At 42.4% G+C, this 18,342-nt stretch overlaps 1 protein-coding gene and 1 long non-coding RNA gene across 11 annotated transcripts in view; one reads left to right on the top strand and one right to left on the bottom strand.

Moving 5' to 3' along the window:
- Window positions 1-18,342, bottom strand: part of FRMPD2 (FERM and PDZ domain containing 2) — a 162,567-nt gene that overhangs the window by 25,376 nt on the left and 118,849 nt on the right. For all 10 annotated transcript variants that reach the window (XR_012085403.2, XM_078390640.1, XM_072994842.2 and 7 more), the window contains 5 exons: window positions 15,906-16,077; window positions 8,976-9,061; window positions 7,451-7,521; window positions 5,293-5,405; window positions 21-169 (listed from right to left, as the gene is read on the bottom strand). Coding sequence is in view for 9 of the 10 variants with exons in the window: in XM_078390640.1 (XP_078246766.1) it covers window positions 21-169; window positions 5,293-5,405; window positions 7,451-7,521; window positions 8,976-9,061; window positions 15,906-16,077 (591 nt within the window). In the remaining variant the exon portion in view is untranslated. The remainder of the gene's footprint in view (window positions 1-20; window positions 170-5,292; window positions 5,406-7,450; window positions 7,522-8,975; window positions 9,062-15,905; window positions 16,078-18,342) is intronic.
- Window positions 1-18,342, top strand: part of LOC144588227 (uncharacterized) — a 95,283-nt gene that overhangs the window by 57,058 nt on the left and 19,883 nt on the right. The window lies entirely within an intron of this gene.

Genomic DNA, 18,342 nt, shown 5'->3' with positions numbered 1-18,342 from the left:
CTGAAATATGAGGGACTCACCACAAATTCTTTTAGGATTTCATGTTGTTCTATCTGCCTCTGAAGCTTATGGATTAGATTTTCTGTATGATATCGTTGGCTGCTTTTTGACTGTGATGGCTTAATCTGTGACAGGTGAATCAACTCTTCTTCACTGACAAGTGCAGACCCTGTAGAGTTGACAGGAAAGCATCAGTCATTTGTAACTGGGAAGTCTAGTGGGCAAGGCTTCAACAGGTACATATCTTAAAAGTCCCAACTCATCCACTGTCCCATGCAACAAGTTTTCAGTGGCTGTTATCCTGACAGATGTAATGAGGGAAGCATCTATATTATAATTCTGAATACCCCCAAAAAACGGGTGGACCTCAGACAATGGACAAGGTGTACCTCATAAATAAGTCAACATATGGTTCCTAGCTTATAATATGTTACCTTTATAAAGACTAACTGAATCAGTTTTTTAATGACCCAATATTTTTTTTTCACCTTCATATGATGTTCGGGTGCTTCTCTTGTTGATTCTAAGCACTAGGACTCAGTACAGTTATAGACAATACGATGAGCAAAACATATTTTCTCTTGGGTAGGAGGCAAGTTTGTGCATGCCTGAAACAATTGTTTGGGATCAGGAAAAATTTCCCTTTCTTGGATGACAAAATTTTCAACTTTGCATTGCGATAGGAAGCACTTTGTTGCTCTCTTGACAGAGAACAAGAAGATGCAAACTTAGTGAAGTTGCACAAATACCGGTAAGTCTTTAAGGCAATTGAAACTTTCAACAGAAATAACCCAAAACACTTACAGTGATGATGGCTGCTGCTTTGTTGCATTGGTTTTTAAGGTCTACAAGCATCAGAAAAGTTGATGCATGTAATCCTTTATGTTAATTCAACCACTCATTCTGTTTTTGCTGTCTCTTTCTGTTTCTCTTTATGTACCCATGTGATTTGCTTCTCAAAAGAAAAGGACTAGAGATGGTCATGAATCAGAAAAATTGTGATTCATTTTGATTTGTGATTCATCAAGGTCAACAAATCACGAATTATGAATTCACTTTTTTTCTGATGAATCAATTTGTCAATTCAATTTTTACACTTTAAAATCATATAAAATTGCCTACCGAGCACCTAGACACACTAAATTCACAGGGAAGCTTCCCCTGAGTCTCCTCTACAAGCCCTGCATGTTTGGTGAAGATTAGGTTTTGAATGTATGAGTTATACGCCCACAAGGAGGGACCCCCAGGAAAGGTTCCCCCAGATATGTAGACACCAAAAATCACAGGAAAGTTTTCCCTGACTCTCTTCTACAATTCCTCCACGTTTGGTGAAGTTTAGGTATCGGACATCCATGTTACAACACACCCACAAAGTGGGTCCCCCACAGGAAAGTGCCCTTTAGCAGCTGTCTTGAGGAAACTCAATCTTCACCAAACTTGGAGGGACTGTAGAGGAGAGTCAGTATTGGCTTCTCATTGATTTTGGTGCCTTTAAGTGCCTCAGGGAACTTTCCTGAGGGTGGCTTCTTTGTGGGTGTATAATTTGGACATCTGATATCCAGTCTTCACCAAACATAGATGGACTGCAGAGGAGAGTCAGAGGAAGCTTCCCTACATTTTTGGTGTCTTTAGGTGCCTTGGGGGCCATTTTATAGCCAAATGAATGAAAAGTCACTAAAATTCATTGATTCATGATTTGTTGGGAGCATTGATGTGAATTTTTGATTGAATCTGGTGATTCATTTTAAAATTCTTACCAGTCTCTTAAAAAAGACCCTAGAGTTTTATGCAGAGACAACCTATGAAAATTATGGGTACTTGAAGGGGGGGGGAGCATCACTCCTTGTTTTGCTCTTGCCCTGGAAGTGAGGAATATCACAGGATTCGAAAATTCCTGAAGAGCTATCTCATCAGATTGGCACAGCTTAAATCAACAAGGACAAATAATTTAGCAGGTACTTTTTCACATCCATATCCTTCACTATTTTGTCTTACAGAAAGCAAAAGCCTCTCACTGTGTGAAATCCTTTTGCTTAGCCTAGTACTTAGAAACCAGAGTACACCCACTAATAAATGGAATTTACAGTAGAACTGACTCACCAAATCCCTACTGATTCAATGTTCTTAGTCTTGTTGCTGTTTACCATGCTAAGCAACAGGATTTCAACCACCGAATTAGAACAGTATCCCTGAACAGATGATCTACTTTCCAGAGCCACTCTTCTAATTTCTACAAAAACAAAATCATTTCCATTCCCACATTCAAATCCAAAGGTTAGTGTGTTCAAGTGGTGAGATCTCCCCATCTTATCATATAGTAAGTTGGTTCTTAATAATAGTAGAGAAACAAATGTTCCTTCTGGAGAGTTTTCATGTTAAATTTGGCAGGGTGGAGCATGTATGCCATTCCTCTGTTCAACATTCCAATATGGTATAGCATTGTACTTGGGGCCTTGGAGTGTGTCTGTGTGTAAGGGTAACAGACAGACAATTGGGAAGAGCATCTGGTAGAAGTATGAGGACACTCGCAAATTTTCCCTTTCCCCATATGTTCTTTGCCCCCTGTTCATCTTGTCCCAGATGCTTCCCCATTTCACCACTCACAAATATAGTATATATAATGGGCAGAAGTAAGAGCATTTCGGACAGTGACAATGAGTTGGGAAACTGTACAAGATATAGAAGGACCCTTTATTACAGATCAAGAAAAAATAGCTATCATTCAAATACACAGGGCAGAAACAGAAAGCAACTAGAAAAATCTAAGAGCAAAGTTGAAATTTAGCCTCCAAATTAAAAAAAATCAACACAGTTTTTTTCCCATTAAAAAATGAAAATCAACTGCTACTGAATGGTAGGATTGCCCTGAGGGAGGCCCTAAAAGTAATACAGGGCTGAAATGCATGAGGCTCCACAGAAAAGAAATTAAAATGGGGAAAAGATACGTACTGGCATTCTGAGGTTTTTCTTCTTTGGTTCATATGTTTTAATGAATACGTGTTCATTCTGGATTCTCTTTTATTTATATGTATATAGCTGCTTTAGATAGTCTTCCTCTCTGCCTTTATGCCAAAACCAACCCTGTAAGGTAGGGTAGCCCAAGGACACCGACTACCTTTTGTGATTAAGCTGCCATTTGGCCTTGGTTCCCTTTGTTCCAAGCCCAACACTAAGCATCACGCCGATACCTGCTCTGTTAGAGCAAAAGTTACAAAGGATGTCAAGGCTGAAATATACTGGTAGAAAAACAATGTGAATTAATGGCCTTAAACTGGCATAATACAGAAAATATATATAAATTGACATATCATGCCAATTTGCATACCATGAAAATAAAGTTATCTGTGAATAGTCTGTATAAAATGCAAATTAGGCTGTTCAAGTTAGCAAGACTGGAATAGGGCAGCTCTATCCATGACCTCTGTAAGATGGTGTTGCAGGTCTAGCTTTAATTCCACGGATTCCTAACCAGAAAAGGAAAACAGGTATTCCCTGATCCATAAGGCTACCGCTTTAATCCTCTAACGACATGGAGTGAATGGATGCAAAGATCTGATTTGCTCTCATCAGGTCACAGTGTTCCCCAAACTAGGAGGTTTTCCCTCCCCCCCCCACTTTTATTTATTAGATTTCTATCCCTGAGCTATGAAATTGTTCTCTATACTGCCCATCTAGCTACGAGACCACTCGGGGCAGTGGCCAACACAGTGTTGAGAAATCCTGCTTGTAAGGTGTGTAGATGTGTTTATGGTGCACCATCTAGCGGCAGACATGCAAAAGGATTTGTCTGTAAAATTTGCAACCAAGAGTTCATCTACACTGGCTCTTTTGGAGCCAGTTGCTGCAGGCTAAATAAGGCCCTTTGGAGTCAGGGGAACTGTGATACACCATTTGGTGCAATCCTCACATCCAAATTGCATATCAGAACTCAAGTGCCCCATCAGGTCCAACTCTTTCTGATATCAATAAGTGGGTTTAATGAGCCGGCCAATTGAACACTTCCTCTGCTTCTCTGTGGAGGGGTGGGAAAGTGATTTTAAAAAAAGAGAGACCCTGGTAGACTATCACTGAAACGCTGTATCACTTTAAAAAAAGGGGGGGAAGCCCACTCTATTTTATTTGGTTTCTCTTAAAGGACTGGTGAAGAAACTGCCCGTAGCCAAACCTGTATCACTTCATGCTATCAGAAATGCCAATGAAAGGAGCCTCGATAGCTGGGGAGGCTCACTTTTGGTCCATGCCCAGTGATCGCACGCGCTAGAAAAGGACCAAACTAGAGTGATCATATAGGCACTAAAAAAAAAGTAGAAGCCCCCGACAGGAGCGGGTAGGAGTGCTCTAGAGATGGTTCGGTTTCCTCCAGCAAGTAGGTTGTGATCGCAGGGGGGAAAAGAGTGAACCAAACCTTCCCTGAAGTGGACCAAACAATGGGACAAATGCCTGTCTGATTGAACTCTGTGTGTGTTCAGCTGGTGGGCTCTTGTGTGGTCATTCAAGATAGCTACCAGAGATCTCATTATTCTTTCATCTTCCTAATGTACCCCCATATATATATTCTTTTCTTTGAGCTATGAAATTGTTCTGGTCAAATCTGATGTCCACTTCATCACACACACAAAAAAAACTTTATGGCAAAGCCTGATGTCATCACAAAAGCCTGGGGAACTGTTAGGTTGCTAGTTAGGGCCTTTTATTAGCAGGCTGAATGAACAGTGTGTGTTTACCAATAAAAGACTCGTGCATGGAATGTCAGATCAAAAGTTCTCTGAAATTAATGAGCGAAAGAGACAGTGTAACCCTCCTCCTCCTTCTCCATCATCTTAGAACTGCAGAGCTGGAAGGGTCCCTATGGATTACTGAGTCCAGCTCCTGTCAAGAAGGCACAGTGGGGAATCAAACTCCCAGTCTGATCTCTCCAGGGGAAATCAGTAGAAGCATTTATTTATTTAAAATATTTTACTCCCCCTTTCTCCTTCAGAAGGACCAAGGCAGCTTACATAATTAAAAGACAATAATTGTAAGTATACAAATAGTATGTTCAACAGCCATTTGAAACAAAAGGTGTATTCACTTCTCAGAACCCAAGATATGCTCTGAAGCTTAAAAAAAAAACAACCCACCCCTCCCTTTCACACAATACGGGCGGATTTTCCTATATTTACTCATTACAAACAACCAAAACCACAGCTTCTAGGCGTTAATGTTTCAAACACGGGCGTACTGCAGAGGAGGTTTTCTCCAGTCATATGATATGGTCAGTACAATTTATACAGATCATGTAGATATAGGTACCTCTACACAGGACAGCCAGCCTCTGGGCAATGTCTTCCTCTTCATCATTCATGTGTTCATCTGGCTCTGCTTTCGGCAGCATGTGCTGTGTATTCAAGTTGTAGTTCTGTGGGCTTCAGGACAAACCGTTTACTTTACACTCAAAACTGAGGATGAAATGACCTCCCCCCAACCATTTGTCTCTGCTTTCACTTCTCCTTCCTTATAGCCACAGGGAGGTTCCATTGGATTGCAACTCCTATCATCTCTCACTACTGGTCCTACAGGCAAAGGCTTATGAGGACTGCAGTCCTTGGACATGGAGGCTGCAGACTGCCTACTCCTGTTTTAAGAGCTTAGAAAGACAGCATCAAATAAGTAAATAATGTTGAACACATGATAGTTCAATATAATTATTTTCATAGGTTAGGTAAAGGTAAAGGTTTCCCTTGACATTTAGTCCACTGCACTCTAGGGGGTGGTGCTCATTCCCATTTCCAAGATGTAGAGGCAGTGTTTGTCCATATACAGTTTCCATGGTCACGTGGCCAGTGCAACGAGGCACAGAACGTTGTTACCTTCCCACCGTGGTGGTACCTATTTATCTACTCGCATTTTTACATGCTTTCGAACTCCTAGGTTGGCAGGACCTGGGACAAGTGACAGGAGCTCACTCCGTCTCGTGGATTCAATCTTACAACTGCTGGTCTTCTGACCTTGCAGCACAAAGGCTTCTGTGGTTTAACCCGCAGCGCCACCATGTCCCTTTCCATAGGTTAGCATGGGATAAATTTATCATTACCTGGTAGAAAGAGGCAAGACTCAATTATTTATTTTTAAAAAATTTTTAACCATGCCTTCTTCTTTAAAAAAAGGACCCATAATTAAAAGACTGCATTTAAACCTAAAGCAGTAAGGATCAAGCAAACACCACACTAAAAAATGGTAAATGAAAGCAACACCAAACACATTCAAAGCAATAAGGCACAACAATCCATTTAAAAATTAAATAAATAAAAAACCCACTCAGGCATCCAGGCAGACTTGCACCTGAAGAACCTGAATTTACAGGTGCTAAAAGATAACACAAATCATTAACAGTTACAATTACCATGTATGTAGTGCTTGATTGTTTCAAGCACTTCACATTCATTAGCTTATCATCATCCTTAGAACATATCTGTAAGGTAGATCATTATTGTTGTAAGTCCCATATTGCAGATGGACATCTGAAGATGAGAGGAGAGTTTTCTAGAACCACTGCCAGATTAAAACCTGAATCTTCACAACTACATTTCCTTCATCACAGGGTCAGCCCTATAATTGGTCAGAGTGAGGCAGTCACCTCAGGCAGCTGATGTTCTGTAGCACAGTGGTCCCCAACCTTGGGCCTCCAGATGTTCTTGGACTTCAACTCCCAGAAATCCTGGCCAGCAGAGGTGGTGGTGAAGGCTTCTGGGAGTTGTAGTCCAAGAACACCTGGAGGCCCAAGGTTGGGGACCGCTGCTGTAGCACATATGGGGACAAACAGTGGCAGCTTCTGGTCATTTCCCTTCACTGGAGAACTGAGCTGTATGTCCCAGGCAGTATGTCCTGCATCCCCTCAGATAACCTACTAGTTCTCAGGTGAGGTGGGGTTTGCTGTCCTCTCACTCGTGTTGAGACTTCAATTCATTTGTCACTCTGGCCCAGCCTCACTTGTTCATCACTTCAAGTAGCAAAATGTTTTAGGCCAGGCTTCATTAGCTATCACACTACACTAACTCTATTAATCTTTGACTTTACATTTCAGTTTAGGAAACATCTAGACAAGAACTGTTCAGAACTTCTGAGGCATTGCTTTTGCACGACCATCTAGAAAAACTGTAACTGGTCACTGCAGCACTTGGAAATTTGAATCCAGGTCCTCTGATTCCTAATATGACGTTCTACAACACACTGGCTCACTTAATACAAATATCACATCTGAAAATGAGAAATACACATAAACCGTTCCTAGAAGGACCTAGTCAATGCAGTGATGCTTCTACAATTTTGCATGGGTCATTCAATTATGTCCAGGAAGATGCACAAGCAAGAACTGTAAGAGGCAAATATTGTTGCAGAACAATGATGGACCCGGGAAGCAAAGCACTGTTATTTTTACAAGTGGTGAGGAATTCAGACATCAAAACCATACCTGTCTGAAATGTGTTCGGCATATTCAGGTCCGTGGTCTTTGACAGGAGAGATGCTTTCGTTATCTGATTCCTAAAAAAAGAAAAGAAACGTGATGAATTATTGAAAAGGGAGAACTGAAGGCCCTGTTAGATATACATGGGGCCAGCATGATGAGCTCTGGAAAGTTAGTCAAGGCCTTTTCTTTTTATATGTTTATCCTCACTGAACTTCTGAAGATACTGACGGAAAAACAGAGCTCAACCATATGCAGGTTTTAGAATTTTCAATATGTTAAAATCTAACCTTATCTCCATTACTAGTAAGAGTAAAAGTTTGGGCTGGATGGACCACCTCAAAGGCTGTATCTGGTCCAGAGGCTAGACGTTCCTTATTTGCACTTTAACCATGATGTGACACTAGGTATCTTGCGCTACAAACTGTATTGGCCATATTATCCTTTTCCTAGTGGTTTCTGGCTCCGCATCCAGTTGATTTAAGAGCAAGTATAACTCTTGCAGTTTTCACAACTTGTCCTCCATTTCCTTGGTTCAAAACTAGGTATTTCTAGAATTTTTTAATTATTTTTATAACACAAGTTGTTTATTCATTTGGTATTTAAAATGGGGAAAGTGGCTTAGAGGCACTTAGTTGAAAATGATTTCAGCATCCTCTTTCTCCTGAAGCACCTCCCTCACAAAGCACACCCTCCTCCACAGCTACTCCATTGCAAACTTGGATTGCCAGGCTCAGTTCTGCTGACATGGACATCGGTGTAGTAATAATAATTAATGGAATGGTATAGTGTTACTCTTAGCACTGTTTGGAATATTCAGTTTTATTCTACCTTCATCTAGTTATGGAAAAAGCAATGTCTCAACAGCATTAAAATGATCAAGTGTGGAAAATAAAACTAAGATACCTTACACAGTTAGCTGTGAGCAGGCCTTACTGAATTCAGTAGGACTAATTGTGAGTAGAGATACATAGAACTGCATTGTTAAATTCTTACGGTTCCATCCCTAACCCTAGTTAATTGTAATTTTATAATTTTATATATTTTATATTCTGTTTTATCTATGCAAGCCGCCCCGAGTAGACATGGTCTAGAGGGGCGGGGTAAAAATCCAATCAATCAATCAATAGGTATATACATATATCACTATTATTTGAATAAATCATATATATTTATCTTGTTAAATTTCATAAATAAACTAAACTCCGTAGTATATGTATATAATTTATGCATATACATTCTTAAAGCAGCAAATTAATTTAACGTTTATAAGAAAGGCAAACATTGCGTATATTTCTATTTCTATTCCTTTCCATCTCTTTTTTCTGCCTTGTTTGCTTCTGGAAAATTTTCCATGGCTTCAACATTTGTGCAAAGTTTTTGTCTCTAAGCCCAGTGCACAGCAAACCAGGACTCCCCACCCTGCAGCCAAAGAAGAGTGAGGCTGCTTCATCTGGTCCAACAGTGTTAGAGAGAAACACAGACAGCAAGTTTGTGGGGATCCATAAATTTTGCTTCACTTACACCTCACCTTGCTGCACATTTGAATGGATCTCTCTTGGGCTTGAAAAGTGAAGTCTTGCTGTGCTTCTAAAACCCTCGAGCAACCGCCTTCACCTAGGAATAAGAATCAATAAGGGGACAAAGGAAAATTTCCAAGAAATAAGAAAGGCTAAGAAAGTATTCCATGGGCTGCTGTTGTACATTAGATAGAAACCATAATAGAAAATAAGATTGCATTGTGGCTGATCCTGATGAAGAATTCATTTCTCTAGAACATACAGAATCCAGTGAGGACAGAAGACATATTTGCAGCTTAGAAATATTGGTAGGGTAAAAAAAAAAAAAACCAGACAAAAATGCCCAGTACATTTTGACTCAGGCAAAAGGGAAGGTGCAAAGAATTATATCTCATTCCTTCGCTTGCTAAGGGATTACTATATTCAATACCTGAAAATGTATTTATGATTTTTTTGCACATTTATTACACTCCAGCTTCCAGAGCTAGGAGAGAAAGCTCACTCCCCAAGACTGTGTTATGTAGTAATGCCATAATCTTCAGATAAATTGACACAACCTTATATAGAAGGCACTATGGATAATCCTCCTTCAATTCAACGGGAGTTTGACGTAGAAAAACTGAATTATCGGGTATACGTGTATGCATGTAATACAAGTTCACAGGGAAAGAATGCTATATATCCCACAGATTGGTGAGATGCTAAAGTCCTTCCCAATGACCTTTGCAACTGTCTTTCTAACTGCCACAGTCCCTGGTAGAATCATTTGCCTAGGTAGGCTTCTGTGATGTCACACAGGATCAGATTAGTATGACACCTGTTTTCTTGGAATCACATAGAACAGGCTGTCTAATGTGTTCCGTTGTTATTCCCAAATGTGTTATTTCAAGACTATCAACATGCTGTATACAACATACCACGAATCAAGTGATCTCTCCTCAGAGACCATGCAAGTTACTGAAAAATGAAAATGTTTTATAGTTGTGGTTTAATTTGCTGTCCATATTGCAGCACATGGACACAACCCAATTATAAAAGGGTTACCCTTTACCTCACACATACAACTGGCACTGTGCTGAGACCTCAATGGAAAGAAGTAGTACCAAGCTGTAACTACAATACAGAATATGCTTGAATGCTGTGGGTTCATTAAGCTTGACTTGTTCTGTAAATGGAAACCTTGTATTGTTTATCAAGAGCACCTCTGGACTGAGGTATTCTCTGCCAATCTGACTATATCATGCTGATATTTAAAGCAGATCACACCAAGAGGTATTCTTTATATAGTTTCTGTCCTGATCGTAATGGGATGGGAACTGCAGTAGCAGTGGGGTTGAAAAATAGGAAGAATCTGCACCCCAGGTATTTATAACTGGGGGTGGGTCTTTTGTGTCTAAATGCAAGAACTCAAACATGAAAGAGGCTCCCCTTCATTTACTTCACCTTCTTTCAACAATTGGTAAGAGAGAACCTCTAAACATGGATGATGTCAACTTATGCATGAGGAGTACATGAAAATCTGTTTCTTTCATGTTCTCTCTTTTTTGTAACCTTTCAGTGCCCTTTCACCCTTTGTTGTCTGCCAAATCACCTTGGAAATTTTCCATCCAACAGCATCGCAAAAAGCTATTAATAGCTGCCAATTAGAATGCCTTGAATGGATGATAACCTTGAACTCGTAGAAGAATCTTAAACGCAGTGAGGCGTTTTTTGTTTATTTTTTCTTTGGTTATTTCTTGTGGGACTATTGTGTGCTAAGTTCTTGATGCTCTCCATCTTGGATTGCTACCTGCTTGCTGCACTTCCATTTTGGATCCTTTCTTGCATTGGCTTTTTTTTCTTGATTCTTCTTCAAATTCCTATGGATTATTTTTGCTGCCATTAGGCAACCTGCCTGTGCCAGTATGCCTCCTTAGGATACTTTCCCCTTGGTTCCCTTTAGGATTTTTCCCCTCTTTGATTTATTGCTTTCTTTTATTTTATCCTTTCCTTTCTTTGATTATTTTTGCCATCTGGGCCTGCCCTGCCTGCCTGCTGAACTGTGAACTGAAAGAGAAGAGAAGGCATTAAGTGGTACTGGGGAAACAGATTTCCTCATTTTTAGTGGCTTTGAAATAGAAGGCCCTTATTATTAATTTTCAAAAATCAATAATATTTGGTCAATTTCTTGTTTATTTATTGGCCAAAATCCTATTTCTTAGTAATAAATTGCACTAAAGTATGCCCATTGGATCAATGGCAATTTAGTGAATCAACTCCTCTGTAAGTTTCATTGATTCAACTTGGACAACTCTAACTGCACCTTACTATGCCTTATGGAGGAGTTGACTCACCATATCCTCATTGATTCAGTGTGCCAACTCTAGTGTGATTTACTAAGTTAAACAACAGTTTTTTGGCCATTCTGCTAAAATAAATATTTTGGTGTTTGGGTTTTGGAACTTTTTTTGCTTATTTCTGTTGTGGTGTGTGGATCATGAGGTGAACTTTGTAATTGTGTCAGTGTGCCAATGGGCTTTCTGTGTTGAGGGGGTTGGTTGGACACAGCTTGGGGCAACGATCTCATTTTGTTCTGATGATGATTCCCCACCCACCCCTGTTACTACTTTCTGCTTTTAAAGAAGATTGATTGTTGTCTTGCCTCTGCTTTTTTGGAGTAGTTTTAAAGGATTCTTTATAGGCTCTTGGAGTGCCAGACAACACATATGGGAACATACAGGTCAAAAACCCAAAAGACACTTTCACTCTGGTGAAAAACCAAAGGTTTTCACTTTGGTGTAAACAAAGTGATGCACAAAAGATACAAAAATGAAAGAGATACACCCCCTGAAAGAACCCAAAATGAAAAATAGACAACAATTTTCATTGTGCACATTCTTACTTAGGGCTTCCCAAAGAAGTGTTTGACGTCAAAGGGAAGAAATTGGAAAATCAAGCAGCTGTGTGCTTCCTAAAATGTTGGATGTAGAATCACCATAACCTTTCCTTGGCACATTAAGTTGTGTTTCATGGATAAAGCCTTACAGTTGGGCTGAAAGCTGATGTTGTACTCGTATATAGTTTATTTATTTATTTATTTATTTATTTAATTTATATGCCGCCCACACTACCCAAAGGTCTCTGGGCGGCTTACAGCATTTAAAATACAATAAAGTTATGTAGCAATTAAAATACAATTAAAATATATATAAAATTGCCATCGGACCCACAGCTAATATTATTTCAGTTAAAAGCCTTCTGGAACAGGAAGGTTTTGACCTGGCGCCGAAATGTCATCAGTGTCGGCGTCAGACGAATCTCAGTCGGGAGGGCATTCCATAGTCTGGGGGCAGCTGCCGAAAAGGCCCTTTGTCTACAAGCCATCCCTCTTACCTCCTTGAGGGACGGCTCTTTCAAAAGGGCCCCCTGGCTAGATCTTAACTGCCGGGTAGGCTCATATGGAAGGAGGCGGTCCTTCAGGTATCCAGGGCCCAAGCCGTTTAGGGCTTTATATGTCAAAACAAGCACTTTGAATTGGGCCCGGGCAGCAACTGGTAGCCAATGTAACTTATACAGAATCGGCTTGATATGTTCCCTGGCGGCCACACCACTCACCAGCCGCGCCGCTCGATTCTGGACCAGCTGCAGTCGCCGGACCGTCTTCAAAGGCAGCCCCACGTAAAGCGCATTGCAGTAATCTATACGGGATGTTACCAGTGCATGTGTAACTGTCATGAGACTCCGCTCGTCCAGGTAGGGCCGTAGCTGGTATAGTTTCCGCAGCTGGAGGAAGGCGCCCCTGGCCACCGAGTCCACCTGGGCTTCCAGTGTTAGACTGGGGTCCAGGAGCACCCCCAAGCTGCGGACCCTGTCCCTTAGGGGGAGTGTAACCCCATTCAGGGCAGGGAGATGGCCCTCCAGCCTGTCTGGCGAAGCACCCACTAACAGCACTTCCGTCTTGTCTGGATTGAGTTTCAATTTATTGACCCTCATCCAGTCCATTATCAGGTCCAGACACAAGTTCAGCACAGAAACCGCCTCACCTGGATTGGTGGAAAACGAGAGGTAGAGCTGAGTGTCGTCAGCATATTGCTGACTCCTCAGCCCAAACCTCCTGATGACCTCTCCCAGCGGTTTCATGTAGATGTTAAACAGCATGGGGGACAGTATCGAGCCCTGAGGAACCCCATGACATGAATGCCATGGGGCAGAGCAACTGTCCCCCAGCACCACCCTCTGGACACGGTCAGCCAGGAAGGAGCGGAACCACTGTAAAACAGTGCCCCCAACTCCCAACCCAGCCAGCCTATCCAGAAGGACACCATGGTCGATGGTGTCGAAAGCCGCTGAGAGGTCCAGGAGTATCAACAGGGTCACACTCCCCCTGTCTCTCTCCCGGCAAAGGTCATCATACAGGGCGACCAAGGCAGTCTCTGTACCAAAACCCGGCCTGAAACCCGATTGAAATGGATCTAGAAAATCAGTTTCATCCAGCAGCGCCTGGAGTTGCCCAGCCACAACCCGCTCCAACACTTTGCCCAAATAAGGGAGGTTCGCTACTGGTCGGTAGTTAGCCACCAGCCTTGGGTCCAGGTTTGGCTTTTTAAGGAGTGGTCGAATTACCGCCTCTTTCAAGGTGGTAGGGACCACTCCCTCTCTCAAAGAGGCGTTCACAGCCTCCTGGACCCAGGTGCGAACCCCCCTGGCTGATCTTCTAACTAGCCAGGATGGGCAAGGGTCGAGCGGAGTTGTGGTAGAACGGACAGATCCAAGCACCCTGTCCACATCCTCAGGTCTCAACAATTGAAACTCATCCATTAATACCTGACCAAAGCACGGTGCGCTGGATACATCCTCTGACTCTGCAGTAACTGTGGAGTCCAACCCACTGCGAATCTGAGCGATTTTTTCCTCAAAATGGATGGCAAACTCATCACAACGAGCTGATGAGCAGTCCAGGACCTCCACCGGATTTCCCGGTTGAAGAAGATCCTGGACCACCTGAAACAGCTCGGCTGGACGACATTCTGAGGAAGCAATACGGCTGGAGAAATATTGCCGTTTCGCCAGCCGTATTGCCACGAAATAGGCCCGATAATGGGCTCTAAGTCGTGTTCGGTCGGACTCCCAGCAGGATTTCCTCCACCTGCGCTCCAGCCGTCTCCCCTCTCGCTTCATCGCCCGCAGTTCAGAAGTATACCAAGGGGCTGTCTGGGCTCGGCGAGCAGGGAGAGGGCGCTTAGGCGCAATCGTGTCAACAGCCCGGGTCATCTCCTTATTCCATAGGGTGACCTGCGCTTCGACAGGAGCGCCGACCATATCAGACGGATAATCCCCCAGAGCATTCAGGAATCCATCTGGATCCATTAGTCTCCGAGGGCGGATCATCTTAATAGATCCCCCACCCTTGCAGAGGGAAGAAGAAGCTAATAGACTAAACTTGACCAGGAAGTGGTCTGACCATGACAATGGGGTCACGACCAGCCCCTCCACATCCAAACCACCATCTTCCAGTCCCGTTGAGAAAACCAGGTCCAAGGTATGGCCCTTGGTGCTGGACTGAGTACCCAGGCGGACACAGCTGGGAGAGGGGAACACCACCCTCCTCTCCCACCCAGGTCTCAGTAATGCACGCCAGGTCAGCCCCCTCATCCAGAATTACATCATGGATGAGGGCAGTTTTATTTTGTACTGACCTGGCGTTCATCAACAGCACCGTGTGGCCCAAGGGTTTGCTGACATGGTCGCCTGATACCATCTGGTTGGGGGTAGAACTAGAAGAGGGGATAGATGTAAGATATCTAACCTCTCTTCTCCTACGCGGGCATGTTCTACCCCCACCGCCATTCCTTCCCCTACCCAGCACCACCTCAATGGCTGCCCCCTCCAACACCCTCCCCCCTTCCTGTTCCATTAGATCCACTGTGGGTCTCTTCTTAATTGATGGCAATTAATAACAATTTAAAAACATTTAAAACATATATAAAATAAAACATTTCTAAAGCCCCTTCTCTCCCCCCCCCAAAGTTATGTGGCTCCTGTTGAGATGAATGAGGCAGCCTGGAGCAGCAGGGCCTGGTTCTGCAGACACAGAGGGGGCTGAGCAGCTCTCTTGGGAAAGAGAGCTGGCATCCAGCAGGAGCCCAACCACAGTCCACTGCCTCTCACCCAGTGGCTGTGGCCGGCCGATGGTTCCTGGCTTCCTCTGCACGCTGGTCTGGTCAGGCCCCAAAGGCAGCTCCGGATAGTTCAAGTCTTTGGCAACACAACCATTTCAGTTCATAGGTGTTCTCCTTCAAGCAACTTTTATGATGAATATCTAATTAGGAAAGGTCTTCTGCTAGGATCCTGGGAGTCAGAGACACATTGATTCTCTGCGAGTTTTTTCTCAGTATAATTTTTCATAATTGCAGTGATTTATAGTCCTGCTTTTGTGAGTAAAATGTACAACATCTGTCTGTCTGTCTGTCTGTCTGTCTGTCTGTCTGTCTGTCTGTCTGTCTGTCTGTCTGTCTGTCTCTCTCTCTCTCTCTCTCTCTCTCTCTCTCTATCTATCTATCTATCTATCTATCTATCTCACCTTTTTCCAAATGGAGGAACCTAGGGCAGCTTACAAAATCTCTTTAAAACCCTAAATACAGCTAATGTGGTGTAGCCCACAGGATCCAAAGTGGTGTAATGGTTACAGTATAGTAGTAGGCTTAAGGAAACTGTGGTCCAAATCCCATTTGTCCATGAAACTCATTGCATGACCTTGGACTAATTACACACAGTCTGCCTGACTTAACTTACAACATTGTTGTGAGGATAGAATTGGGGGGGGGGGGAGAGACATTTATCCTTCCTGGAACCCATTGGAGGAAAGATGGGATATAACTGAAACTAATAAATAAGTAAATTACAACCCATCCCCCACTAAGTTATAATATTTGGCATTTGAAGATAAACTTCCTTGATCTTACCAATATTTATTGAGGATTCATTTTGCAATGGCGATTCCTCTGGCTGACCACCCAAATACGCCCAGCGAAGGGCTGCACTCCGGCAGACCGTGAGCTGCACCGTACTGTGAGCTTTCCGCAAGATATCTATCACTGTACTACGTGTTAAGCCAGACACAAGATGCCCGTTCACCTAGAAACAACACAGAGATACACAGCATCTGTATTCTCTTGCAGTTTAGCTTGTTCTATATAGCAGAGATACAGCGCACATTTGCTTGAAATATGAGCATACTTGCTTTGTGTCTGTACTCAAAATACACACACACACAAATGCTATATAATATCTTTATTGAGAGCTCATTACTGCTATGCCCTAATAATTCTTTCTCAACTTCCACCAAGATGTTTACACACATAAAAGGATCTGTTTTCTGTCTCCCAAAGGCTGACCTCAGCTCAGAGAAAAGGCGTTTTTGGCATGAATGGAAACATTGAACCCACACACTCTAGTTTTTAAGACATCATCATTCTATTACTCACTACTTTGGATCAGCAGCAGATTTTTGTTGTTATAAATTCTGCAAGAATGACTCATTGCATTGCTCGTTATTAACACATTATCATTATTCAATCTGAAGACAAAGCTGGGTGATACTTTTATTAGGCTACTACGATCTCACATAGAGAGACTAGCTTTCAACTCTGTATGAATCTCTGACAGGCTGGGCACGGCGCATTTCCCTTCGTTTGTAATCTGTATGCGTAGTACGTAACTCATAGAATCATAGAATAATGGGGTTGGAAGGGGCCTATAAGACTATCAAGTTCAACCCTCTACTTAATACAGGAATCTAAATCAAAGTATATCTGACACATGGTTGTCTAACTTTATTTTCTGAGGTTGTTAAATTAAGTACCCAGCTCGCTGAGGGTGGGGGGAGCAATGTGAATCCTGCATAATTAAGTTGTAAACCACTCAGAGGGGCTTTAAGTGCTGAGGGATAGTGTATAAGCAGCACATTTTGCTTTGCTTTGCTTTGTTTTGAATGCTCCCAGTATTGGAGCACTCACCACCTCCCAAGATGATTGGTTCCATTGCCATACTGGTCTAAGAGTTTGAATGTTTTTCCCAATATTCCACCAAAAACTACCTTCCTGTAACTTGCGCCCATTAATATATGTCCTGCACTCTGACATGATTGAGAAGAGATCCTGCCCCTCCTCTCTATGACAACCTTTCAAGTATTGAAGAGTGCTATCATGTCTCCCCCTCAGTCTTCTTTTCTGGAGTCTAGAAATGCCCAATTCTTTCAGTCTCTCCTCACAGGGCTTGGTTTCCAGTCCTGTGTTCATTGTTGCTCTCCTCTGAATTTGTTCCTGTTTGTCTCATCCTCCTTAAAGTGTGGTAGTCAGAACTGGACAACATACTCAAGATGAGGCTTAACCAGTGTTAAATAGAGGGAAACTAGTACTTCATTTGATTTGAAGACTATATTTCTATTAATGCAGCCTAAAGAGGCATTTGCCTTTTTTGCAACTGCACCCACTGTTGTCTCATATTTAGCTTGTGGTCCACAGCAATTTGAAGATCCTTCTCGCACGTAGTATTACTAAACCAAGTATTCCCCATTTTCTCACATCACATTTGTTTCTTTTTCCTAGGTGTAGAGCATTGCACTTATCACTGTTCAATTTTATTCTGTGGTAATTAGAAGAAGCAGTGTTTCCCCAAGTAGTGTAATGTGTCTTCTTTGTAATAGTATGTGCTTTTCCTTAACTCCATGTCTCGCATTCCAGAGTGGTTTGTGACTTCTTGAAGTGTGGTGTCCAGAACTGGACAAAATACTCTAGGTGAGTGCTGAGTAAAGGGAACTAGCACCTTGCGGGATTTGGAAACTATACATCTGTTAATGCAACCTAAAATGGCATTTGCCTTTTTTGTAGCCGCATCACACTGTTAGCTCATATTTAGCTTGTGATCTACGACAATTCCAAGATCCTTCTCACTCGTAGTTTTGCTGAGCCAGGTATCCCCCATCTTGTAACTGTGCATTTGGTTTCCTTTTCTGAGGTGCAGTACTTTGCTCTTATCTCTGTTGTTTTCATCCCAGTGCTCTAGCCTATCAAGATCATTTTGAATTTTGTTTCTTTCTTCCATGGTATTAGCTGTTCCACTCAATGTTGTGTTATCTGCAGATTTAACAAGCATTCCTTGCACTCCCTCATCTAAGTCATTAATAAAAATGTTGAAGAGTACTGGACCCAGGACTGAGTGTTGGGGCACCCCACTTGTTACCTCCTCCCAGTTGGAGAAGGAGCTATTAATCATCACCCTATGAGTCCAATTCTGTAGCCAATTGTGTCAACCTTTGATCTATCCAGCCCACACCTAGTTAGCTTGCTAATCAGGATATCATGAGACACTTTGTCAAGATATACTATGTCTACAGCATTC

Source organism: Pogona vitticeps, chromosome 3 (genome assembly GCF_051106095.1).
Source record: "Pogona vitticeps strain Pit_001003342236 chromosome 3, PviZW2.1, whole genome shotgun sequence".
NCBI classification, from domain to species: Eukaryota; Metazoa; Chordata; class Lepidosauria; order Squamata; family Agamidae; genus Pogona; species Pogona vitticeps.
The sequence above is the reverse complement of the archived record's forward strand: the minus strand, read 5'-3'. Positions and strand labels throughout refer to the sequence as shown.